Below are 24265 nucleotides of genomic sequence, written 5' to 3'. Positions count from 1 at the left end.
CATAATTTTAAACAAAAAAACAAAAACAAAATCAAAAAACAACTTTGAATCAATAAAAGGCAAAGGCTACATTTTGTCGTCTTTTTTTCCAGGAAGTGGACTGGCAAAAAAGGAAAGTACAGAATCCAAAATCTTTGGCCTCAGGAAAGTAATCTTCTTCAGAATTTTTTGACTGAAATTTGGGCTAAAACCTATACGTATTTGCTGTACAAACACACACCATACTGTAACAACACCCAATTTGAGAGCACATTCCTACCATTATATCCAAGTCACTCCAATCGATTTGCCCACGTTTTTAACACCCCCTTTTGTTCTTGGTGTCAATTCCACCGCCGTAAGTCAATTACGTTTCAGTAATGTGACAGTTGCTTCTTGTTTTCTTTCTCGTGGACACTCAATAGCTGAGCGTGGTGACGACACTTTGATGTGTTCATCAGCCAACGTATTTGCAAGATCAGATAACAGGATGATTTTTTTGGGTGCTTTAAAAAGGGAAAAATGCCTGCTTGGCTTTTGAAAGCGGATTCTTTGGGGCACCCTGAGGCGATGCGGTTTTTTGAGGGGGTGGTGGAGGATGGTAGGACTTTATCTTGAAATTTCCCTGAGAGTGATTTAACCCTATGTGATAGCCTACTTTTATCTGGGTTCATAAAACACAAGTCATGCATCATATGAACGATATTTTGTCATTCAAAATTATATTGATTATGTGTGTCCATTGTCAAGTTCTGAGTTTTCTAAATCTAGGAATGAACGGAATATGATTTCTGACTAAGAAAATGAGGGAAATCATACACTCGAAACAACGAAAAATGTTCAAGTGCCCAGGTGTGCTGTGCTCGTTGGTTGGCGCATGCGCAGTGCGGGTGAGCAGGTGACGAGCGAGCTGCAAGCATGTGAAGCTCGCGTGTGTTTCACTCACTTGGCCAAGACCGGAGCCTTGCAGATGTCTGTGCTGGATAGGATCGAGTGGAGGGTGAGTGACGTCCAATTTCTTGGATTCACTTTTTTAAAATGTATTTTTTTTTTCTGCAACTAACGTTTGAAGTTTGATTTTTTAGCTCCAAAGTAAATAAGGTGTGTGTGTGTGTGTGTGTGTGTGTGTGTGTGTGTGTGTGTGTGTGTGTGTGTGTGTGTGTGTGTGTGTGTGCGTGTGTGTGTGTGTGTGTGTGTGTGTGTGCGTGCGTGCGTGCGTGCGTGTGTGCGTGTGCGTGTGTGAGTGTGAGTGTGAGTGTGAGTGTGAGTGTGTGTGTGTGTGTGTGTGTGTGTGTGTGTGTGTGTGTGTGTGTGTGTGTGTGTGTGTGTGTGTGTGTGTGTGTGTGTGTGTGTGTGTTTAAAGATCTTTTCAGAGTCGCTTTCCTTGTTTTAACAAAAAAGGTACACAACCTACTTTCATTTTTTGAATGAATGAATGAAGGAATGAAGTATCATTATTTAGCTCAGGAACAATGCCGTTATGTAATCGTCGCATCGTTATCCAGCAATGTTTTTTAATTAGCATCAACCGCTATATTTTAAAATCACCACTGTGATAGTAAGGATCCCAAATAGCCTTAAAAAAGAAAATAATCAGTAACAATTTAAAAACGTGCCCAGGCATTTTACGAAACAGATGTATTTATGCTACTTTCCCCCATTGTAGCCAAGTGTGGTCTCTGACAACAACAAAAAAAAAAGAAAAGACGTTTTTTTTATTACTGCATGAAAGGGAAATTGAAATTAAGACTCAGCCACCCTCAGTGTATTTTTTTTTCGATATCTTCCACGCAGAACAGGCTACGTTTGAAAATGTCGTTAAAGGCCTCACTCACACACACACACACACACACACACACACACACACACACACACACACACACACACACACACACACACACACACACACACACACACACACACACACACACACACACACACACGCGGCGCACACACGCACACACAAAACCAACGACTGGCGTTCAAAACGGGAGGTCAAGCGTAATTAAACGTCTTTACATTGCCCCCTGCCCACCCTGACGCAAAATACCATTTTAATCAGACCGCACTTGAGTACATCTCAAGCATCTTTGCTGTTCTCATGCATGCAAGCAAGCAATCGCACATGCATGCATGCAAGCATGCATGCATGTGCGATTGTACGCGTGCATAGATCGACACCGGCTGTTCTCTTCCAAATTATAATCTCAACCGGTTTGCAGGGCCCCTTTGGGTGATTTAGTAGTGTGCACGTGTAGCAATTTTCGTGTTTAAATGCAAGAAAATGCGTTTTGAGGAAAAAAGGTTCTTTGTTGTCAAACTTAAAATCATCTCGGATCTTGCTGCATTCCACCATGCAGAAATGCAAATGAGCTCAAGGAGCTTCGTGGTTGGCGAGTGACACTTGCATGCTTTAGCTCACCCCCGGGCCTGTTACATTTTTTTTTCAGAAGCAATAACTAGCACCGAATCAGTCTTTCAAACGCCGTGAATGCTCGTTATTTTATTTCAAGGCTCTCAAATCGAAGTTTGTTGCTGATTTTCAGTCAATTGCACGAACCCACATTTGTGCGGTATATAGAAAAACGCCATTGCCAATTAATTAATGCTATAACTTTGACGCCAAATATATCTAGAAAAAAAATCGTTGACGTATTATTTAAAGAACAATGTATGAAAAAGACACAACCAGTATTTCCAATTATCAAGCAGCAGATGAAAAAAAAATCGATTATTTAATTGATAAGTGATTTGAAAAACGTTTTTATCATAAATTGATGAAAAAAATACATTACCAATGAAGAGGGGGGGGGGGGGGTTGACAAGTTATGAGTTGATCGCTAGTGCGAATGGCTGCCTCTACTCACCCGCAGAGAATTTTTATGTTCATATCTGTGATTGGAAAGTTCCCTTCAGAGTTTTGGAAGGCGCTTATCAATGATTTTATTATTATTATTATTATTATTATTATTATTATTATTATTATTATTATTATTATTATAAAGGGACATGAATCTTCTTGTATCGGTCCCACGCCCGGATAAATACAGAGGGTTGTGTCAGTAAGGGCATCCGACGTAAAGCTTGTCCAAAACAAACATGAGGATCAAACCTCTAAAGATGGAGGACACTGATTTGCTGTGGCGACCCCTTGAAGGGAAAAGCTGAAAGGAAAATATTATTATTATTATTATTATTATTATTATTATTATTATTATTATTATTATTATTATTATTATTGTTATTATTAGTATTTATTAATAATACTAATACTACTACTACTACTACTACTACTACTAATAATAATAATAATAATGTCAATTAGTTTCTGACCCCTTTCAGGAAGGCACAGGCGCACAGATTTCGGATTGGCCATTTTTTCAGCCAATCAGCGGTCGCTGCTTCGGATGTCTCTTGGTGGCGTCAGTCTATTGGCCACGCCCACTCGAAGCCACTGCGCAGACTTGAGGGAAAACCCGCCCGAATATGCGCGTCTGCGCTTTTTTCGTCCATCAGAGGGAGTCAAGTTTCTTCTGCTAAATGCTCTGCCCCCCTCCCGGACCTAAACAGACGCGACGATACGCTGCCGCGGAGGCGACGAGAGAACTTCTTTTTTTGTTGTTGTTCCCTTTCCTTTTTTTCCTGTCTTACCGTGGAACGGTCTCCTGTTTGGCGGGCGGATCGCGAGGAGGGGGGGGCCTCTGTTTCCGCCTTTAGAAAATACGGTTGTCGGGATCTTTGCGACCAAACTGGATTCATTACCGAGGCGTTAAACACGAGCCTTTTTTTTCACCGTGTGAGTGTATGTGTGTTGTATTATTATTTTTTGATTTTTTGGGGGGGTGACTAGCCCTTTATCCCCGGGCTGTCATGTTGTGGAAATTAGCAGACAACGTCAAATATGAGGATGACTGCGAGGTGAGTTCTGGGCACGATTCGGTTGGCACACAGAAAATAGAAAAGGTTCCAAGTCTGGAGTTGGTATTAACTTTTCAGGTAAAAATGTACTTTTGTCAAATTGTCGTCAATCAGTTGAGTGAGGATAAGAAAGGAAATTTATTTTCTGGATCACAGATGCATGCTTTTTGATTTTGATCTTTTCAAAAGTAGTGATTTTACATTTGCATAAATGTTCTTTATGGGGTTGTGGAACTTAAAATATGCACATGCAGTAACCACTTGACGATGTGTTATCGTTCATATTTTCTGCAATATTCCGTAGGCGTTGGGGGAAAATGAAATCGCGTCTGCATCCAGAATCGTTCCAGAATTAGAAATGCGAATTTCGATTACCATTACTTCCTGGTTTTGCCATTTTCGCATGCACTTATTTAAACTGCAATCAAGTCGGTGGCTGGAGTGGTGGGGCGGGGGTCTTGTAATAATATTTTTTGCACCGTGTAAAGGAAGAAAATAAAGCAATTCAACCGTGACATCCCAACAGTTTTGGTATTTGCTCATATTCTAAAAGAAACCAAAATATAAAAGGGGGGTTAAACCAACAAACCGTAGCGCTGTTTGCGTTAAAAGAAGAATCCAAAGTTTTACAAGCCCCCCACTTTTTTCCTTCCAGGAGCGACACGACGGTAGCAGCAATGGCAACCCGCGGCTGCCTCACCTGCCAGCGGTCAGCCAGCACCTGTACAGCCCGCCTCCCTCCCTGTCGCACTCGGCCAGCTCCGACTTCCAGCCGCCTTACTTCCCACCCCCCTACCAGCCCATCTCCTACCCACAGTCCGGCGACCCCTACTCCCACCTGGGCGACCCCTTCAACATCAACTCCCTGCACCAGTCGCCGTCGTCCAACCAGCAGCAGCCGTGGCCGGGGCGCCAGGGCCAGGAGGGGCTAGGGGTGCATGGCAGGAGCGGCCTGGCCGGACAGATCCTCGGCCTGGACGGAGGAGGTGGCAGCGGAGGAGGAGGCGGGTCGTCCGGGGTGCGGAGGGAAGGCTTCCGCCGTCCGGAGCTGCTGCCCCCGCACGCCCACGGCCTCGAGGCGGCGGTAATCGGGGAGAGCATGGCCATGCACGACATGCAGGGCCACGGCATGGACGACGTGCAGGTGGGTGGGGTGTATTAATCGTAGAAATTGCCACATTGACCACAACAATCTTAACGATGGTCTATACGTGGCACTTTTCCATTTTTGTCCTCATTTTATTCTGTTTGAAAATTCCAACAACAATCACCCTCTCACACCTAAAGAGTTGTCATTTGGAATGTAACTTGTATATCGGCGGTGACATTGACACTCAGTAATATTTATCCTTCTGTAAACACAGACTATATGTCGCTGATATTATTTAGCTATTCATACAAAGTGCAAAAACAGCGACCTGTTTGACGAACTTCGCTTGTACACATTTTCATCTTTCCCAAAATGAAGCATGATTCAAATTTTAAGGCCAATATTTTCGCAGCCGATTTTCTATTGGGCTCTCATTGCACGTTGCGCAACACTTTCGTGATCTTACTTATTTTTCTGTCTTGTCTTTTATTTTTATTGTGTTTTTTTATCAGCACGTGGACGACCACGGGATTATCATGGCGGATCAGACGGTCATCAAAAAAGGTGAGTTTCCAGTTGAAATCATTGAAACTTTCCCTTGCCTGGCTCGTGTTCGAAGCTTCACACCGTCGCTTGATATTGACGCCTAGCAAGTGCTGCTCTTTAAATTGCTAAATTCACAAATGCACATCAAGGAATCCAGTATGTCATGTGCATAGGGTATATTTTTTTTCACAAACCCCATTCCTGGGGGCGCTTTATGCCACATCTCCTTGTGAGGTGCTCGAAAAAAGGCCCCCAGTGGGTGAAAGGAAAGCGTAAATAAATCACGATCCGTGGCTCGTCGTTTTTTAAATCGGTCGGCGCCCGGGCAGGAAGTGAGCGTCCGAGCCGATCCCACTCGAGGCCGGGCTGTGCGAGGCACAGCGCCGGGCTCGCATGTAGGTTAGTCATTCGTTGGGACACGAACCGTTTTGATTAAAGCTTCTCAATTCCCCCATGTTTTGTCATCGGGAGTCCATTAAAACAGGCTTGGGAGTCAAGGCGACTGAGCGTTGCCCAATACCAGTTTATGATCGTCGACTTCACGTGCGGAGACAAAGACGGATGCGTGGCGTCATGTTTGTTGCCGCTTTTTTATGCGTTTGTGCTGTTTCTTATCTGGCGTTTTATGGGCGCCAGATGTCAAGGCGATGCCAATTCGAATGACTCGTCCCATTTTCGGTGTCATGTTGAGTTAAAAAAAAGTGTCAAAAGTGCCGCCCGCTGTTGTTCTGCAAACTTCGTCGTTCGTCGTAAACGAAGACTTCCGTCAACAGAGCTTTTTTTTAAGACGGCGGTTGAGTCAGTTCGTCGATGACGTCATTCAACAGGAGAGGGAGTGCTTTTACGTTAGGATCACGACTAACACTTCGAATTTACAGGGCAATGACACTGTCAAAAACATATCGTGTATTTTGAGTAGGGCAAGGGAGCGGGGCGGGGCGGTAAAAGAGTAAAATGGAAAAACCCAAACAAAAAATAGATTAGAGTCATTAGAACCCAAGTGGCTGGGCGAAGGCTTGTCACTGTCGCGTGATGGTATTTCTGGCAGGGGAGAACAATGCTTTTTTTCTTGCCATGCTTGTCATTGGGATTGTCGCTTGCACAACTTGGGCCAAACTGGGAAACCTGTTCGGCGTGATGGCAATTTGCAATGTTTGCTAATCATCACAAGTGTCAAAACAATTTCTGGATCTCGGAACGACATGTTTTTCAAAATATTGCTGTTGCTTGACAATTTTTTTAAATTACTCTGTGGTGCAGAAAAAAAAAGTTATTGCCAGAGTCGCACGATGCTACTAAAACATCAGTGAGGTAATTAATGGATTTTGGCTCGACTTCCATTACATTATACGGTGAAATCCAAAATTCTTCAAGTCAAAGTAGAGTTGAATATTTGACGAGGAGAAATTAATCTGTACACAACGCTGACTGTATACTTTGAATAAAAAGAACCTCAAACATCTCAACTGGTCTGTGACACAAAAAAAGGTTGGACGCCACTGGAGAACACACTATAAGTAGTAGAATGCCTCAAAATTGTCATGCAGAGGTTAACGTGATCCATAATCAGAATCAGAAAGCCTTTAATAGTCCCACAATGGGGACATTTGCAATCTACAGCAGCGAAATTGAAAGGGGTGGGGATCAAATATATAACAAAGTATTTTATGTGCAAAAGACTTACTTTACTTTACTGAGCGAGTTGCTTGTTCTGTAGCCACAAAGGGACATATGTCTTCTTGTGCCGGTTCCAAGCCCGGATAAATACAGAGGGTTGTGTCAGGAAGGGCATCCGGCGTAAAAGCTTGGCCAAAACAAATATGCGGATCAAACCTCTAAATATGGAGGACACTGATTTGCTGTGGCGACCCCTTGAAGGGAAAAGCCGAGAGGAAAAGAAGAAGATTCTATGTAGAAGAAAATGTCTGGAGAATGAAATGTACAGCTGCAGAAAAAATCACGAAAAGAATTGTACATTGCATAAAGTATAAAAATATGTAAAAAATAGATAAAAGTATACAAAGCCTATTTGACAGCATTTACTTGAAATAAAGTGCCTGAGCTATTTATAATGGATGAGACCAGCAGTTTTTTAACATGTTCTATGCGTGACTTATTTTTAGAGTAAAAAAAATATGATTCAAATTTGTTTTAAGAGGTTGCTTTTGGTCTTTTTTTTTACCTCAACCCACTCATTTCTCCATTCCCATGACAAAATAAAACTAATAATAAATAATAATAACTAATAACTATACATTTCAGTAGGTGTCCCTGATTTACAATTCAGACCTGAATATTCACCAATAACCATGTTACATTTATTTACGTCTTACATGTCTCCCCCATGGGCTTTTATAGATGGGCAAAAACGACATATGGTTCTTGAACACCTCTTAAAAAAACTTGATGAGGGGGGGGGGGGGGGGCTTTATACGTCCCGCCAGAAAGCACTGATGACTCATCATGTCCTGTTCCCACGCTCGAGGGCACGCTATGGGCAAAGTAGGCTTCCCCCCGAGTAGGCAGGCAGGCAGGCAGGCAGCACATGTGTGACTCTTGTGATTTCTGTCTCAGTATTAGGACTGCGAGGGGCCAGGAGCCTTGATCGCGTACAGAAGACTTGTTATCAGGGGGGCATCCTTGCCGGTGAGGATTGTCGCCTGGGTTTTGTGATGTCTGTTAAGTGTGCCGTGCTGTGGTTTGTGTGTCCAGTGACTGTCATTGCTCGCACTTTTTCCATCAATCTTCAAAGGATGGCTGATAACTTTATCTTAGATTGTTGGTGGCTCTACACTGTACATAATTTGTGCATGGTGGCCAACGCCTTTGCCCTGCAACTTGTTGGCCATTTTGGTTTTTCTGCATTTATTTCTTTATTTTTGTTGTTACTTTAATTTTTTTTGACTCGTTAATTTCAAGAAAAAAATGGCACCCATGTTTGGGAAGTGTGTTGTTGCAAAAATATGTATATTTTGCCTTTTGTCTCGTTATCCACAAACATACATTTGAGGTTATTTAAGCACCATAAAAAAACTATTTGTGCTGAATCTTATAAAAGTGTCACTTAAGGGCCAAGATTCCCCGAAGACTAAAATCCAGACCCAATAAACATATAATCATCATTGTTGCATATACAGTAAAGTCTCGTTATATCGATATTCAAGGGAGTCCGAAAAAATATCGATATAACCGGGACTATCGATATATCCGACCCTGTTTGCATGTAATTTTCTCCGTGCGTGCATAGAAATAGTATCGATATAACCGGGACTATCGATATATCCGATCCCGTTTGCATGTAATTTTCTCCGTGCGTGCATAGAAATAGTATCGATATAACCGGGACTATCGATATATCCGATATCGATATAACGAGACTTTACTGTACTTCATTTTCTTGTTTTGTTACATATATTTGGAACACCACTTTGAAGTACTAGAAAAAAGGGACCACCGTGAAGTACATGTGATTGTTCAGTTTGTGGTACGAGGGGATTGGTTTGAAAAAAAGGGCAATTTTCCTAGGATCTTTTGTGCCATAATGCTAAAAATAATAAATTTTGAAAGAAGTGTGACGTTAGAGGGCTTGACACTTCCTTTTAGGTCAAGTTTTCGGAAATTTAATTAAGTAATTTAATTTTGGTGCGTCTTCTAAAGGGATCCAAAATGGAACGTTTTGGGCAGAAATGTCACCCCCCCCCAACAAATAGTTTCCATGCACCAACATTGTGTATTTTTTTCTTTTTTCGATGAGTTGAATTAAAAAAAAATATTGCAATGAATGGAAATCACACATTGAAAGACAAACATTGAAACTATCGTAAACATTGACCTTTTCATGGATGTCCCATTTTTGCCACAACTTTAAACAAAACAGAATTGACCACTCCATGTTATATAAAAAAGAAAAGAAAATGCTGTGTGAGTCTTAGCATTTTTTTTACAGCAACTCATCAGCCTTGTTTGTGGCGTGTCAAATTACAATCGAATATGGAGGAAAAACAATACTGCATTTATTATGGAGAAATACAATGCTGCATTTTTCATGGTAACACGCATTGTTGCAGCTGTGTTTGTGATTTTTTTTTTCTTCCTGTTGGGGCATTGAAAGACCCGATTTTGCTATAAACCAGTCCAACTCACACCAAAGTGTTATTCCGAATATTTTTTTTGCCACTTCCTTCTAAATTGGAGTGAACATATCTTGTGTTGATTGATGAACAACAACATTGTCCGACTGTCTCATCTTCAGCACATCACTCAAATTCTCCTCCCCCTCCCACCAGGGCCGGTGACCCTCCCTAAAGGCAACGCCTTGGGCCTCCCCTTCCAGAAGGAATCTCTGCTGGGTATGGTATCCAACCCCACTGAGGTATTCTGCTCTGTCCCGGGTCGCCTTTCGCTGTTGAGCTCCACCTCCAAGTACAAAGTGACGGTGGCCGAGGTCCAGAGGCGACTGTCGCCGCCCGAGTGCCTCAACGCGTCGCTGCTGGGAGGTGTTTTACGCAGGTCAGAGGGCAAACTTTGCTCAAGTTACGCAAGTTGCTGATGAGTAGAAACGCAACAATTTGCACATCAGTGCGCATCAGCATTTTTACCAATTAAACTGCCTGCGAAAGGTCGTGCGACATTTTTAGCTAGACTCGCCAGCTGCTAGCCACTAACGTCTCACGCTGGGAATCAGCACTACACAATTATCATTTGAATAAGATTTCCAGATTATGGTGGTAATTGAAATTGAAGTTTACCCTCTTACCACGTTGGCGGTGTGCAACTGTTGCGTATCGCTAGCATTGCTACGACTAGCTTGACTATATCTTTGACCATGCATGCACCCCCACCAAAAAAAACAGATACATGAGGCAAAGAAAAAAAATAATGGAGGTACTTGAATTACTCAAGTCCAATTTATTTAGTTATCAAACTCTTCTTCATGTGTCTGTGTGTTTTACGCTGCCCCCATGTGGCTACGTAACGCATCAAAAAAGTGTGTCTGAACCTTTTGGTATTGTTGTTATTTTTTGTTTGGATAAGTGGAGTATTATAAAATGTTAAACAATATATATACATAATTTTAGCACATCAAAAACATACTTGTCGTTTAAAAAAAAATAAGTTGGAGACTGAAACATATGATTGTCTACCTCACCACTTGCTTGCCACTTCGACAAACCTATCCCACATATAAACTGTTTTGTTGCGTGTGTGTATGCATGTGCGAGCATGTAGGACGGTCCAGTATACACCACACACACCAAACTGGAGATTTTGTGCTTGTAGCGCACGTTTGCGGTTTCCCATGTGCCTCACGTTATTGCTGACACGCACAGGCGCAAATTTACAAACGTTTTGAAGTAGGTCATATCGCACGGGGAGGGGGTTTGATCATGAAGGGGCTAAAAAGGGGTGTGAGGAGTACACGCACGCACACGCACGCACGCACTCACGCACGCACACACACACACACACACACACACACACACACACACACACACACACACACACACACACACACACACACACACACACACACACACACACACACACACCAAGGAAGCTGCCCATTTCACAGCGAGAGGTGGACTACTGCTCATGCAGAAAATACGTTGTAGGGAGTTGCGTTATTTACGCAAAGGACACACACCGTTGCCGCTCAATTGCCTCATGGCCTTTTCACTCCACAAAAGAGCGTGTTAATTTACATGTAATCACATTTAATAGATGCCGCATGGGCGAGACGGCAAGTTCCTTGACTGGCAGGTTATTTCCATTGCTTCATGTCCTCTTTTTTTTAATTAAATGCTTGGAATTAGTCCAGGCATGCCTGCATCACAGTTCAAAATTTTTGCTCGGGCTTCTCCTTCTCGCATATGTTTTTTCCCAGGGGCTCTGGGTTCCTCACACATTCCAAAAAACATTCACGCTAGGTTAATTGAAGACTAAATAGTCCATCAGTTTGACAAGTCCAGGGAGTAGTCTGCCTCTCGCTAAAAGTTAAATGGGATGGGCTCCGGCATCTCACCCGCGTCCCCACAACGTTGTCTTTGGTGCGCCTCAGGTCTCTATCCTTGGTCATGTGTCATTCAACAAAGACTTAGTATGATTCAGCCAAAGCAAATACATGCAATTAATCTGGTTCGTGATTTTTTTTTTACACTCGTAAGGATGATCCAGGATGTCCTTGACTTCTCTTGCTACACATCCGGTGCGATGTCCACACATTCGTTTCGGTTAACTGACATTGAACTGGCTATTGGTATCAATGTGAGTGTGAATGGTTGCCTGTCAATCCTTTGATTGATCTCAGTGCACTGTCGAGAGATATCTATAAATGTCATCTTACCATATGGGTTTTGTGTGTATGTGTTCACAGAGCCAAGTCGAAAAACGGCGGCCGCTCGTTGCGAGAGAAACTGGACAAAATTGGGCTCAACTTGCCAGCGGGAAGAAGGAAGGCGGCCAACGTGACTCTACTTACATCACTGGTGGAAGGTGCGCCGCATCACACACTCTACTGCTGCTTCGTCTTCCACGTCCGCTGTAATTACTCTCGGGTCGGAATGTTGCTCCAATAAAGCGAGAATGTGGGAACGTCAATCTTCTCTCGCTTTGCGTTAGCATCTGAACGCCGCTCTGCTAAATGCCACTCTTCGTTTGGAATTCTTAGCAATTGAACAAAAACAGCAACGGCTTCTTTAACATATGCTGACAGTGTGTCTTAAACGCTGCCTTGTCACATATTCTAAATACGTGCATGTTGGCCTCTGTGTACATTAAGAAATACATAATGGATTCATAAATCAAACAATAAAAAAAGTGTTCACTATTCGAAAGAGAACCCAAACAAAAAACTCTACATACATACTGTATTTTGTCTAACAAGAAAGCACTGCCTGAGCTAAGTCGGTTATTATTAATGCCACAGGTGTCAAAGTCAAGGCTTGGGTGCCAAATGTGGTCCGCCATGTAATTTTATTCGGCCTGCGAAAGCAAATCAAACTTGTAAAATTCCATGATGCTTGCTAAAGCGGGAACCAAAATTTCAAAATATCCCATGTAAACCATGATAACAGTCATTATTCTTGACTTCAGGTTTGAAAAGTAGTTGTTCATTAAATTGTTGTGCGCTCTGTATGGAATATGTGGAGGGAATTAAACATTCTATTGTCCCCCAAGAGGAAACTGTAACTACAATTCGGCCTGCGGCAAAAAATGTCTTTGACACCCTGTCTTAATGCTATCAAACAATGCAAAACCCCAAACAGAGGCTAGCGATTAGCATCAACGTCACACCATTCATAACCTTTTGAGCAACAGATGTCTAACCGAATGGTAAAACAACGCAAGTTCAATGGAAATACAGTAAAGTCTCGTTATATCTATATTCTCGGGAGTCGGAAAAAATGTAGAGATAACCATACTATCAATATATCCGTCCTGCGCCGAACTGCACTAAAAGGGGGCGGGGGGCAATACGTAAATGGGGGATCTTTGATATGGCATGTAATTTTATCATTGGGTTCATGGATTGCATATCTAGCATGCTTTTTGTACAGGAGTGAAGTGAAAAATAAACTTATGCATAAAATAAAAACGTCTTTACACTTTTTTAATGACTATTTCCTTTCAAAAATGCAACCAATGCAAAATCCTCACGTTGTTCTATACACACGAAACCAGGAACGCCAGCATGTACAAACATATGAATAACAGTGATTGTTGCAAGCGATAAAGATATCTGAATACAACACAATTAAATACATGGATGGAAAACAAAAACTGCATCGTTTACATGACTTACGTTGATGAAGTATTCGGCGGCACGTCGAACTCTTTCGTGATGGAGCATTTGCTCCTTGTTGGATTCTCCTCGACAGCCACTATTGCCTTGTACTTTGTTCCGAGGTCACAATTCTTACGTTTCCCCATGGTTTAAATTGATGTTGAACAACAGTACTGTATAAAAGCCTGGCTTAGCCCTTTAGCCTGGCTATGCCTTTATTAGGCGGCCCGGTAGTCGAGTGGTTAGCACACCGGCTTCACAGTGCAGAGGTCGCCGGTTCGCGTCCCGGTCTGGCCTCCCTGTGTGGAGTTTACATGTTCTCCCCGGACCCGCGTGGGTTTTCTCCGGGTCCTCCGGTTTACTCCCACACTCAAGAAACATGCATGGCAGGCAGATTTACCACTCCAAATTGTCCCGAGGTGTGAGAGTGACTGTTGTATGTCTTTGTGTGGCCTGCGATTGGCTGTCAACCAATTCAGGGTGTCCCCCGCCTCGTGCCCGAAGACAGCTGAGATAGGCTCCAGCAACCCCCGCGACCCTAATGAGGAATAAGCGGTACGCAAAATGAGATGAGACGAGATGCCTTTTTTATTGTGCTTGCGTATGACAATGCGCGTGACCAAGTCACGTGACCAACGGCGCGACCGATACAGATTTCGATAAAGGTGGTACTGTATAGAAACCCCTAAGCAAATATCGATTCATCTTAAACTGCTTTTGTATCGATATAAACGTGGCAAAATGGCCGGCGGGAGATGAAGAAGAGCACTGTAGTAACCGGATTATCGTAATAACCATGAATCGTACTAAACGGAACTAATTATACATAAAAAGACTAGAAATTTGCCGGAAAATGAAAATAGTATCATAATAAGCAGTATTATCAATATAACCGATATCGATATAACGAGACTTTACTGTACAATAACGCTCACAGTCATATGCTCTTTATCCTCTCCAACGAACAAAAATTCAAATCATTTGCCTCCAGTTCGTTTTGCTACTCCAGCACCTGATTTTCTGACGCTCGGCTGATACGGGATCAATATCCTCCAGTGTTCAGTTCTTTTGCCCAAAGACGTCCTCGTCCCTCTCTGCGCTAAACTTAGGACAGTCATATCTCTGGCCCACAGTGATCACAAGAACGCTCAGCCTCTTTTCTTCCCACTCGCTTCACTTTGATTTTAAAAAGTCAGATGACTGCGCGGCAAGAATGTCTGGAGGCCCGCTGTTATTTCAGGACCTCGTTAGTTGAATCAGGCCTTGTTATCTCGGCTCGCCGGGAGGCTCGGCTGATATTAAGGCGTCAAAAATGGAGCGCTAGGAGCCAATAGCCGACATGCACCAACCGCAGCTGTTGATGCAGTTACCTCGCACGCTTTCCCGTGACAGCAGCCCCTTCTGTCTCTACTCTCAGGTGAAGCTGTTCATTTAGCCCGTGACTTCGGTTACGTGTGCGAGACGGAGTTCCCCGCCAAGGCCATTGCGGAGTACCTGGGGAGGCCGCATGTGGAGCGTAATGAGGTTAATTCTCGCAAGAACATGCTTCTCGCCGCCAAGTGAGTTGTCATCTATTGCGGGGAGGGGAATTCCCTTTCAATTTTCATGAAATGCTGATGGAATTTGCCAATTGTCGCTTGATATGAAGGACGACAGCCAAAGTATTTTTTTTTATATCTAAGCTGGGTTGAGAGATTCCACACGTTTTAATGCTGTGTTGAGTCAAGGTTTTGCGCAACCGTCGCTGCCATCTAGCTGCTATCGTTGATTGTCATTCACCAATCAAACGCAGCAATGCAATTAATATCGTACATCATGACTCCCATTCTAGTCAATGGTCGACTTCAATAAACAACAAAATAATCGCACACTATTTTTTCCCCGTGCAATAATAATAATAATAATAATAATAATAATAATAATAATAATAATAATAATAATAATAATAATAAGAATAGGAATACATTTCATTTATAAGCACCTTTCAAAACTCGCAAGGTCACTTTTCGGTCACAGGATAAGTGTTTCTGTGGGTGAGCAGCTGCAGCCACACGCACCAGCGTTCACTCAACCCGGAAGTAACTCAAATAGATAGAAAGCTAGCCAATAGATAGCTAATAGTTAGCTAGCTAGATAGGTAGCCAGCCAACTATATATCTATATAGCTAATAGATAGCTAGCTAGATAGCCAGCCAGGGAGCTAGATAGCAAATAGCCAGCTAGTGCGATAGCTAGCTAGTTACCTCATTTTGCCAGGAGTCTCCACACAAAACAAGCAATTTGACCACAATGTTCAAATAATAAATGCTGAATCATCTGTTTTGGGAACACTTTTGACGTTCTCGTGTGCGGAACTCAGTGCAAAGTTCTCTCTTCCATCAAATTTCAAACCGTTCAAGGTTGGCACAAAATTGCTGAGCACAAAAAGCAACATTAAGTGCATTTTTTTTATTTTTTTTTTCACAAAAATCTCAACTTATTCAAGATTTTAAAACTCTTGAGATACTTCGTTGTATTTCAAATCTGTACAAAAAAACATATTTCGACCTACCACAATGAAGACATGCCATCTAGTGGTGTTAATCAAACCTTTAAACATTGGGGATAACCTGGCCAGTTTGCAACTCATCGCCTGCAGTCTCGTGGCTTTTTTTTACAATATGTTTTTGTATTTTGAATTTTTACCATCAACCTCACCACCCCCAGGATTTCTCCACAATCTATGTTTATGTGGAAAATGTATGTTATTTTTTATTTTATTTTATTGAATGTAATTTAATTTTGTTTTATTTTTTAAGATATTGGTTCTGTAAAGAATCCAAAAAATATATTAAAAAGTTTTCACAAAGCACCGTCCCTGTGTACACAGTAAAATGCTTCAAAAAATAAAACAAAAATGATTTTCAGACGTTTTGTTCCATGACAGAAACTCGTGACGGCTTGACTGCTGGTCTCCAAGCACACCCTTTGATTTTTCAAAATGACAAATTGAGATTTTTCAGTAACGAATAATAAGTACCGAGGTGCAATACTATATACTAAACCAAAACACGTGAACATAATTGTTTTCAGCGCCTTTTCCGCAACTCCCCGCAGGCAAATCTGCAAGGAGTTCACCGACCTGCTTACCCAAGACCGTTCTCCGCTGGGCAACTCGCGTCCGGCGCCCATCCTGGAACCGGGCATTCAGGGATGCCTGACCCACTTCAGCCTCATCAGCCACGGCTTCGGCTCGCCGGCCATCTGCGCCGCCATGACCTCTTTGCAGAACTACCTGAACGAGGCCCTCAAACAAGTGGACAAGATGTACCTGAGCGCCGACGCGCAGGGAGCCTCTGACGGCGGCGGCAAATCCGCAGACAAACTGGACAAGCACAGGAAATGAGACCCTAACCCCCCCCCCCATGAACCCCGTTGGCCCCTTTTCCCCATGAACTCCAAGATCCCCGACTGCCTCTTTACAATTACATCTTTTCCCGCATGGCTGTGGTCAAAATCGCTCCCTCATCACTATTTAATACACACAGAGAGTAATATGACTATTTTTCTTATCACTCTGAATGTGAACGGAAGTGAACCCTGTTTATCATTTGAGGTGCCCAAATTCTTCCGAGAGCCACATCGGGAGAAACGAAGGGACACCAAGGCAAAATGACACAATTGTAATCAGTTTGGGGAAAAAAAGCCTGCAAACAAATTTCTTAACTGTCCGTTTGTCATTCCCGCGGGAACCCGGTGCCATTATGTCACCTCCAGATTGAAAATCTGAATATTTGCCTGGGAGTGACATTTGTTGAACATTTTTAAATTCGGAAGAAGGGAAAAAAAAAAACCAAGCGCAAGCATGAATGAGGATGGTTTACTCGATTCACGTTCGCAAATTCCAGCTGGACATCAAGCTACAGTGAAGCAAATTGTTTTTCTTTTCTTTTTTTATATCTTGGTTTTATTTTTTATTTTTAAACTCTGTAAAAATCGCCAAATGGTGATTCGAGAGTCGCCAAGGAGTGAACAATTCCAAACCACAGTCATCATTTCTCCAGGAACCTGCGGGACAAGTTGGGGGCCAGTAGGATTCGTGCATGCTGTTTTTAACCCCCACCTACCACCCCTGCTCCCATTTCCACTCCACCCCCATCAAGAGGACATCATTTCAAGATGAGTTGTTGTGCACCCCCGACCCCCTTTCCTCCTCCTCCTCCTCCTCAGTGGCGTCTGGAGGCAAATCCTTCTGATTTCCTGTGTCTCGATGGACTCGCAAACGGATGACATTTTTTTCTTTCCTTTTTTTTGAGAAAGTCGATGCAATTGCCCACTGTTTTTGTCTTATTATTGCTGGTCCTTTTTTTTGTCCGACTGCGTGGGGAGGACCCCGGTGTTGTTTTGTGCTGTCTGAATGGGTCACACAACATTAGCCTCTGCCATGCTGTCTTGAAGGAGACATTTTGTTTTATTTTGTTTAGATTTTTAAATGTTTTACACACGTTTTACACACACGACACATTACTTTTTTTTTTAAGTTGAATTCAGATCACACGTGACAGGAATGTCCTGTCTGGTGTTGTCTTCACCCCAACTCTTTCACTGTGGGGTGTGCAAATGCAAGATTGGCTTTTGACTGGTGTCTGCGGACAAAAAAAAAAAAGATATTTTCACTCGAGGAAGCAGCACTTCATTGCCACCATGTAGAATGACACTTTGTTAGCCTAATAGCATTGCCTAAATCACATCTTAATGCTTATGAAAAACATCTGCAAAATTATATTTAGCAATAGACCACATTGGTATATTTATATTGCTATCAGGCTAACAAACGTTCAATGAGAGTGACCCATCCCGTGCATGCAAATAGATACATTCCACCTCCCCCATCCTCATTCTGGCTACATCTTGAAAATGGAGGATCTTCACCCAACCTAACCTTTGAATCATAAGTGGAGAAATTTGCTACAGGGGTATTTTTTTCTTGTTTTTTTTTCATACTCGTTTGGGACAAATGCACCCAACATTTGTATACAATTAAAAAGTCACTTTTCCATCATATGTCCCTGTTAAAATGTATTCAATTTGTTACATGTTCATGTTCACGCTTTTAGTATTTAAAAAAAAATCAACCGATTGATGAGTTTACTTCTTGGTGTTCTTGTATGTGTGTGTGTGCCCGTGCGTTGAGAGAAATTGGATATACTGTAAATATTTTTTTCTAACTACAATTTAAATCCCAGTCCAAAATTATAGCCACACTACTTTTCCATTGATGTAAATATTTTTAATTTATGTTGTAATTTAATGGGCTGTTGTGTGTATGTGTGTGTGTTTATGTATATAATGGTGCCCCTCCTCCTTTTTTTGGGTGTTTGATTTTTATGATGACCTATTTTATCATAAACGGGTTAGTTTTTCAATCGAATAGAGAGATTAGCAAGCAGGCAGGATATACTTTTTGGATTTAGGAAATGATGTATTGATAAAAACAAAAAAGAGCAGGAAAAATAAATATGATTTCAGCCTGATGCTTGACAGTGACTTCCGTGCTTCTTTTCCACGCTATTTACCGGGAGGGATCAGTCACATGTTTTTATAAGTCAAAAGTCAGTCCAGGGGATGGCTTCCCAGCTGACAAAAAACAAATAAATAAAAATACTTGTTTTTGTGAGTGTCTCGCAGGTGTCATCCGTTTTGTTTACGATGTGACATTATTATTTTTTTAGATTTCTTTCTACAGGGGGTATAGGTTTTACAGTCACATCAAGGAAAACGACCTGCTATATTGGCCCGGGCCTGCATAGTGGCTTCCAACACTGTTGCATTGTGGGTCAAGCTGACCCATAACTCAGGATTCTTATTTTGCCTGTCAAACATGCTGAGACGTGAGGGCTAAAAGCGTTTTATACCCTCCTGTCCAAGTTAACATTTCACACCCTCAAAGTAAAATGTCCCCCTTTGAACTTGTCCCTCTGTGAGTAAAGATGACCTGTGAAACAATTTCATTAAATTGTGAGTCAAATTGACCCATTTTATCAGCCCAGTATATCGCAGGTAAAAGTAACCTGTTATAATTCTCCCATTATGTTAAAGAATTTGCCCATCCATATCTGTCATTTGAAAGTAGCAATTTGGTAAAAAAAAAAAAAAAGCTAAAGGCGTGTTAGCCAGCCATTAGGGATGCTAGTATGAGCCTCTCCCCTCAGAACCTGTCCAACCAGAAGTGTCAGCGGTTGACTGCTTTTCTCGTCTTGGAGATCAGATAAGTGCGGAGGAGGAAAGGGTCCTCGGTTGCGCAGGTGTGGGCGTGGCAGCCTTTGATGACTGGTTGAGCTCAATGAGTGAGCAAAGTCTCTGTGGATGCCCTCCTGATAAGTTTTCTGGATGAGCGATTAAGTGAGTGGACCTATCGGCACTTGGCTGAGTGATCGCATGCTGACTGCACTCAACAAGTCAGCTATGTGAACCACTACAAGACCAATGACCAATCAACTTGTACTTCGAAGTGAAAATTTGTGAGTGATCACCTGCCCGTTGTGTGCACATGGAGCCTGTTTCTTCTTGCCTGATAGGCGTTTTCACAGACATGCAAATCAAGACCGATGCATTAGATAGAAATCCAGCACTTGAGATTGAGAAAGAAATGGAGATTAGAAAACGAGAGACTGGGATAAAAATAAAATTCAATGTAAACGTGCCAAAATCGTTTTTGCCTCTGTTGAATTCCATGACAATTTTTGCTGTTTTGGAATAGAAGTCGTTTTTGTTGTTTCATCCATTCATGTACTGTACATTCAAATACCATACCAAACAGTATTTGGGCTCCACATGTTTTTGATTCTTATCCTTTTTGAGAAATTATGGTCATAAAAATTCCAGAATAACCAAACCGCAAAGTAGCGATTGAGCACTCGACGACTGTGGGAGTTCCATCATTTTCATTCCTCGTGTATCTACTGAAAATAAAAATTAAATTAAGTATTGCGCAACGTGCACCTGTTTACCCCCCCCCCCCAACACACCACTCGCACCACACACCCCGTTCCTCATCAAAAAGGTGTTCACTGTGGGAGTGATTGGATTGTGAGTCACCCAATAAAATGAAGAGTTGGGTGGTTGCGTTGCTAGCAAGCGCAGACTTGTGAAGCTTCGCGGTGACCGCCGTTACGTTTGCTCGCCAAACAAAAGAATCTGATTGTGAAACTGACTGATCCTCTTCGTTGGGGTAGGCCGCATCATATGACGCCATTTTTTTCACAATTAGCTATGAACAAACCTGACAAAATGTTCACTCGCTAACCACAACCTTGCTTATCAGCAGCGTGACGAATAACCCGCTAGCGATAGCACTTTGTCACCGTTAACACAACTCGTCCGTCGGCTGCAGCTGTCTCTAAATAGAAATTCTGGAGTTATATTTATGGTTCCAATGCTTGCCGTTGTTCCAGCTGTGACTCCCCCCCTCCTCACCCCCACCCGAGTCGGCCTGTCTGCCCCGCAGCGTGACTCAAAGGTGAAACACCTGGTGTCTACGCGAGGTTCTTCCTCACCTTTAGAAATATTTTTTAGCATCTGTTATGTCTGCTCGATGTCTATTTTAACGTCCTCGATCGAGTTTGTCCTCACTTGTACAAAAAATATATACTGTATAGTTGTGTTGGAAATGCTATTTTTTCATTCATTGTTTTCAATCCACAAAAATCGGGCTACCCCACACCTGCAAAGAGACCTCCACACCCACCCACCATTTAGCTGCAGCTTGGAAATAGGAGGATCTTCACCCAACATAACTTCTGAGTCATGGCTGGAGGGATTTGTTTTTGCATTGTTTTTTTTATTCTTGTAAATAACTTCACCAGGGGGTGTAGAAATTTTCTCATTGTGATTTTCTGCTGTTACTGTGGTGAAGAAGGTGCGGAAGATAGGGTGTGCTGAGGACAGGGCGCCTTTTGAGGTGGCAGGGTTTGGGTGTGTGCGTGTGTGCGTGTGTGCGCGTATGTGCACGCGTGTGTGCGTGTGTGTGTGTGTGTGTGTGTGTGTGTGTGTGTCAGTCTAAATGGGTTCGCAGCCTAATCCCAGAGGAAACTGTGGAAGAAATTAATCTAAATTACAAGAATGAGTCTGGAGGTGCTCCAAAATGAGGGGGAACATTTGTTTGAAGAGAGCTGAGGGGGCAGGGTGGTCATTTCTTTTCTCCAACAGATTAGTGGCCAAGTGAAGCACCGGACCCCCTCAGCTCCCTCTCTCCTCCTCTGCGCACAGACAACAGATGTTGTGGGTTCTCAGGGAATGCTCTTCGAAAGGCTTCCTCGCTGTGTGCGTCATCTTCCTGCCCAGGGTGCTGTCAAACGTGACCTCATCGTCTGCCGGGCGGGCTCGCCTCATTTTAGCATCAAGTACTTGATTTTAAACCGGACAACCAGGAAAACTTCCGCCGGGCTGTTTTGGATTCTCTCTATCCATCTATCCATCTATCCATCTATCCATCTATCCATCTATCCATCTATCCATCTATGCATCTATGCATCTATCCATCTATCCCTCTATCCATCTATCTATCCACCTACATACCTACCTACCTACCTACCTGCCTGCCTGCCTGCCCGCCCGCGCGCCAGCCGGCCCGCCCTCCCTCCCTCCCGCCCGCGTCCATCCTCCATCCATCCATCCATCCATCCATCCATCCATCCATCCATCCATCCATCCATCCATCCATCCATCCAATGAGAGAGATGAGTGAGATTAACAGACAGGGTGGGTAACTGGGGTGAAGGGCGGGGGGGATTATTGATCTGTCTGCGTCTGACTCTTCCCTGATGGGGACCTCACACATGGCATGTTCCCGACGACCATGACACCTGACACCAGTTTTGCTGCTTGCACCACATTCTAGAATCTGAACACTAACACAAGCAAAATGAGTGTCGTGCCGGGATTGCTGCTTCAACCAGTGAAAATGCCTTTTTTTCACACTATGGGCTGTGCTTTCTCAAACTAAATTAGCTCGCCTTGTCGCAATCGACTAATCCCGTTCCTCTTAGTCGTGGTGTACCACATCTATTAAGATACAGTAAAGTCTCGTTATATCGATATCGGATATATCGATAGTCCCGGTTATATCGATACTATTTCTATGCACGCACGGAGAAAATTACATGCAAACAGGGTCGGATATATCGATAGTCCCGGTTATATCGATATTTTTTCGGACTCCCTTGAATATTGATATAACGAGACTTTACTGTATCTGGTAACTGCTTTAAATTGTGAACAAATGATTCATGTGCTCTGGAAAACCAGCACTTCACATCTGTGATGAATTAAGCCATGATGATACAGGCATAAAAACAATAAAATAAATCAAATCAACTACTTTCATTTCTTTCATAACTTTGCTGCTGTGAAATGTAAATTTCTCCATTGCGAGACTAATAAAGGCAAATCCAATCCAATCCAATCCAATCCAATCCAAGCTTTCATGATGACAATTACCTTACATATACAGTAAAGTCTCGTTATATCGATATCGTTTATATTGATAATACTGCTTATTACGACACTATTTTCATTTCTCGTGCACATTTCTAGTCTTTTTATGTATAATTAGTTCCGTTTAGTACGATTCGTGGTTTTTACGGTAATCCGGTTACTACAGTGCTCTTCTTCATCTCCCGCCGGCCATTTTGCTATGTATATATCGATACAAAAGATACTTACTACGAATCGATATTTGCTAAGGGGTTTCTATACAGTACCATCATTATCGAAATCTGTATCGGTCGCGCCATTGGTCGACTTGGTCACATGACGTGGTGACGTAAGTTTGTAACGTGATCAGCTCCCTATGTAGCAGACGACATTTTCTACCACCTTCAACAATGGCGACAACAATGGCATATATGTTTGCAATCGATTAAAGAATTATATGTGCCATTTTGAGGCAACATTGGGGGAACATCTCTCCCCCCCTCCCCCCAAAAAAGAGGCACAAAATGGCGAGCTCCCGATGGCCACCTCCGTTTCTTATATGGCGTTTGTATGCCATCTAATGGCGGCTTTTGGGCGCAACACGCTTCTCAGACCAAACATACTTCATCAACGTAAGTAATGTAAACGATGTTTTGGTTTTTCATGCATGTACTGTATTTAATTGTGTATCATTTAGATGTATCTTTATCGCTTGCAAAAATCACTGTTTTTTTGTGGTTTCGTGTGAATAGAACGTGAGGATTTTGCATTGGTGGAATTTTTGAAAGTAAATAGTCATTAAAAAAGTTTAAAGACGTTTTTATTTTATGCACAAATTTATTTTTCACTTCACTACTGTAAAAAAGCATGTTAGATACGCAATCCATGAACCCAATGATAAAATGACCTGCCATATCAAAGATACCCCGTTTACGTGTTGCCCCCCCCACCCCCTTTAATGCAGTTCGGCGCCGGACGGATATATCGACAGTACGGTTATATCGATAGTTTTTCAAAGTCCCCAGGATATCGATATAACGAGACTTTTCTGTATATAAAAAAATACATCACAAGAACAAACACAAGACAACTTGGATCACACTCATTGCGTCTTCTCCAAACTCACACCACGGTTCACTTTTGTCATCTGTGAACAAGTTTCAGACCTTGAAATCTACTGTTGGTCGAAGAAGGAGAGGAGCGATGTGTGCCCAGAGGAAATGAGAGAAATGGAACGCCAAGAGTATAGAACTAAGAGTAGGAACTTTGAATGTAGGAACAATGACAGGTAAAGGTAGAGAGCTGGTTGACATGATGCAGAGAAGGAAGGTTGACATACCAGGAGACCAGGTGGAAAGGGAGCAAGGCTAGAAGCTTAGGGTCAGGGTTTAAGTTGTTCTATCATGGTGAAGACAGAAAGTGAAATGGAGTTGGGGTTATCTTAAAAGAGGAGTTATTTGGGAATGTAAAAAGAGTATCAGATAGAATGATGAGTC

The 24265-nt window shown here is 42.5% G+C and overlaps 1 protein-coding gene across 3 annotated transcripts; it reads left to right on the top strand.

Annotated features, from left to right (window-relative positions):
• The first annotated feature begins 890 nt into the window (after positions 1–890).
• tfap2c (transcription factor AP-2 gamma (activating enhancer binding protein 2 gamma)) lies at positions 891–18956 on the top strand. Of its 3 annotated transcripts, none has more exons than XM_089010486.1 (8): positions 891–979; positions 4553–5041; positions 5500–5551; positions 8108–8179; positions 9820–10042; positions 11907–12025; positions 14734–14875; positions 16413–18956. In XM_089010486.1, exons 1-8 carry the CDS (start codon positions 950–952, stop codon positions 16699–16701), a joined length of 1416 nt encoding a protein of 471 aa, XP_088866612.1. In that variant the 5' UTR covers positions 891–949; the 3' UTR covers positions 16702–18956. The 3 variants fall into 3 exon arrangements, with proteins under 3 accessions (XP_088866612.1, XP_088866611.1, XP_088866613.1); XM_089010485.1 differs by lacking the exon at positions 891–979 and adding an exon at positions 3468–3897 and having other exon boundaries at positions 16413–18953; XM_089010487.1 differs by lacking the exons at positions 891–979; positions 8108–8179 and adding an exon at positions 3469–3897 and having other exon boundaries at positions 16413–18953.
• Positions 18957–24265: the final 5309 nt, after the last annotated feature.

The sequence above is a fragment of the Hippocampus bargibanti genome, linkage group LG12, assembly GCF_051943395.1.
Source record: "Hippocampus bargibanti isolate YZ-2025 linkage group LG12, ASM5194339v1, whole genome shotgun sequence".
Taxonomy (NCBI): domain Eukaryota; kingdom Metazoa; phylum Chordata; class Actinopteri; order Syngnathiformes; family Syngnathidae; genus Hippocampus; species Hippocampus bargibanti.
This window is presented reverse-complemented; position numbering and strand designations above follow the sequence as displayed.

What these genes read in the sequence shown, in the direction of transcription:
- tfap2c (XM_089010485.1), top strand. Translation starts at nt 3,850, where the DNA reads ATGTTGTGGAAATTAGCAGACAACGTCAAATATGAGGATGACTGCGAG. An exon ending in ACGGCATGGACGACGTGCAG is followed by an intron (nt 5,042 to 5,499) that starts GTGGGTGGGGTG and finishes TTTTTTTATCAG; the next exon opens with CACGTGGACGACCACGGGAT. An exon ending in TCAGGGGGGCATCCTTGCCG is followed by an intron (nt 8,180 to 9,819) that starts GTGAGGATTGTC and finishes CCCTCCCACCAG; the next exon opens with GGCCGGTGACCCTCCCTAAA.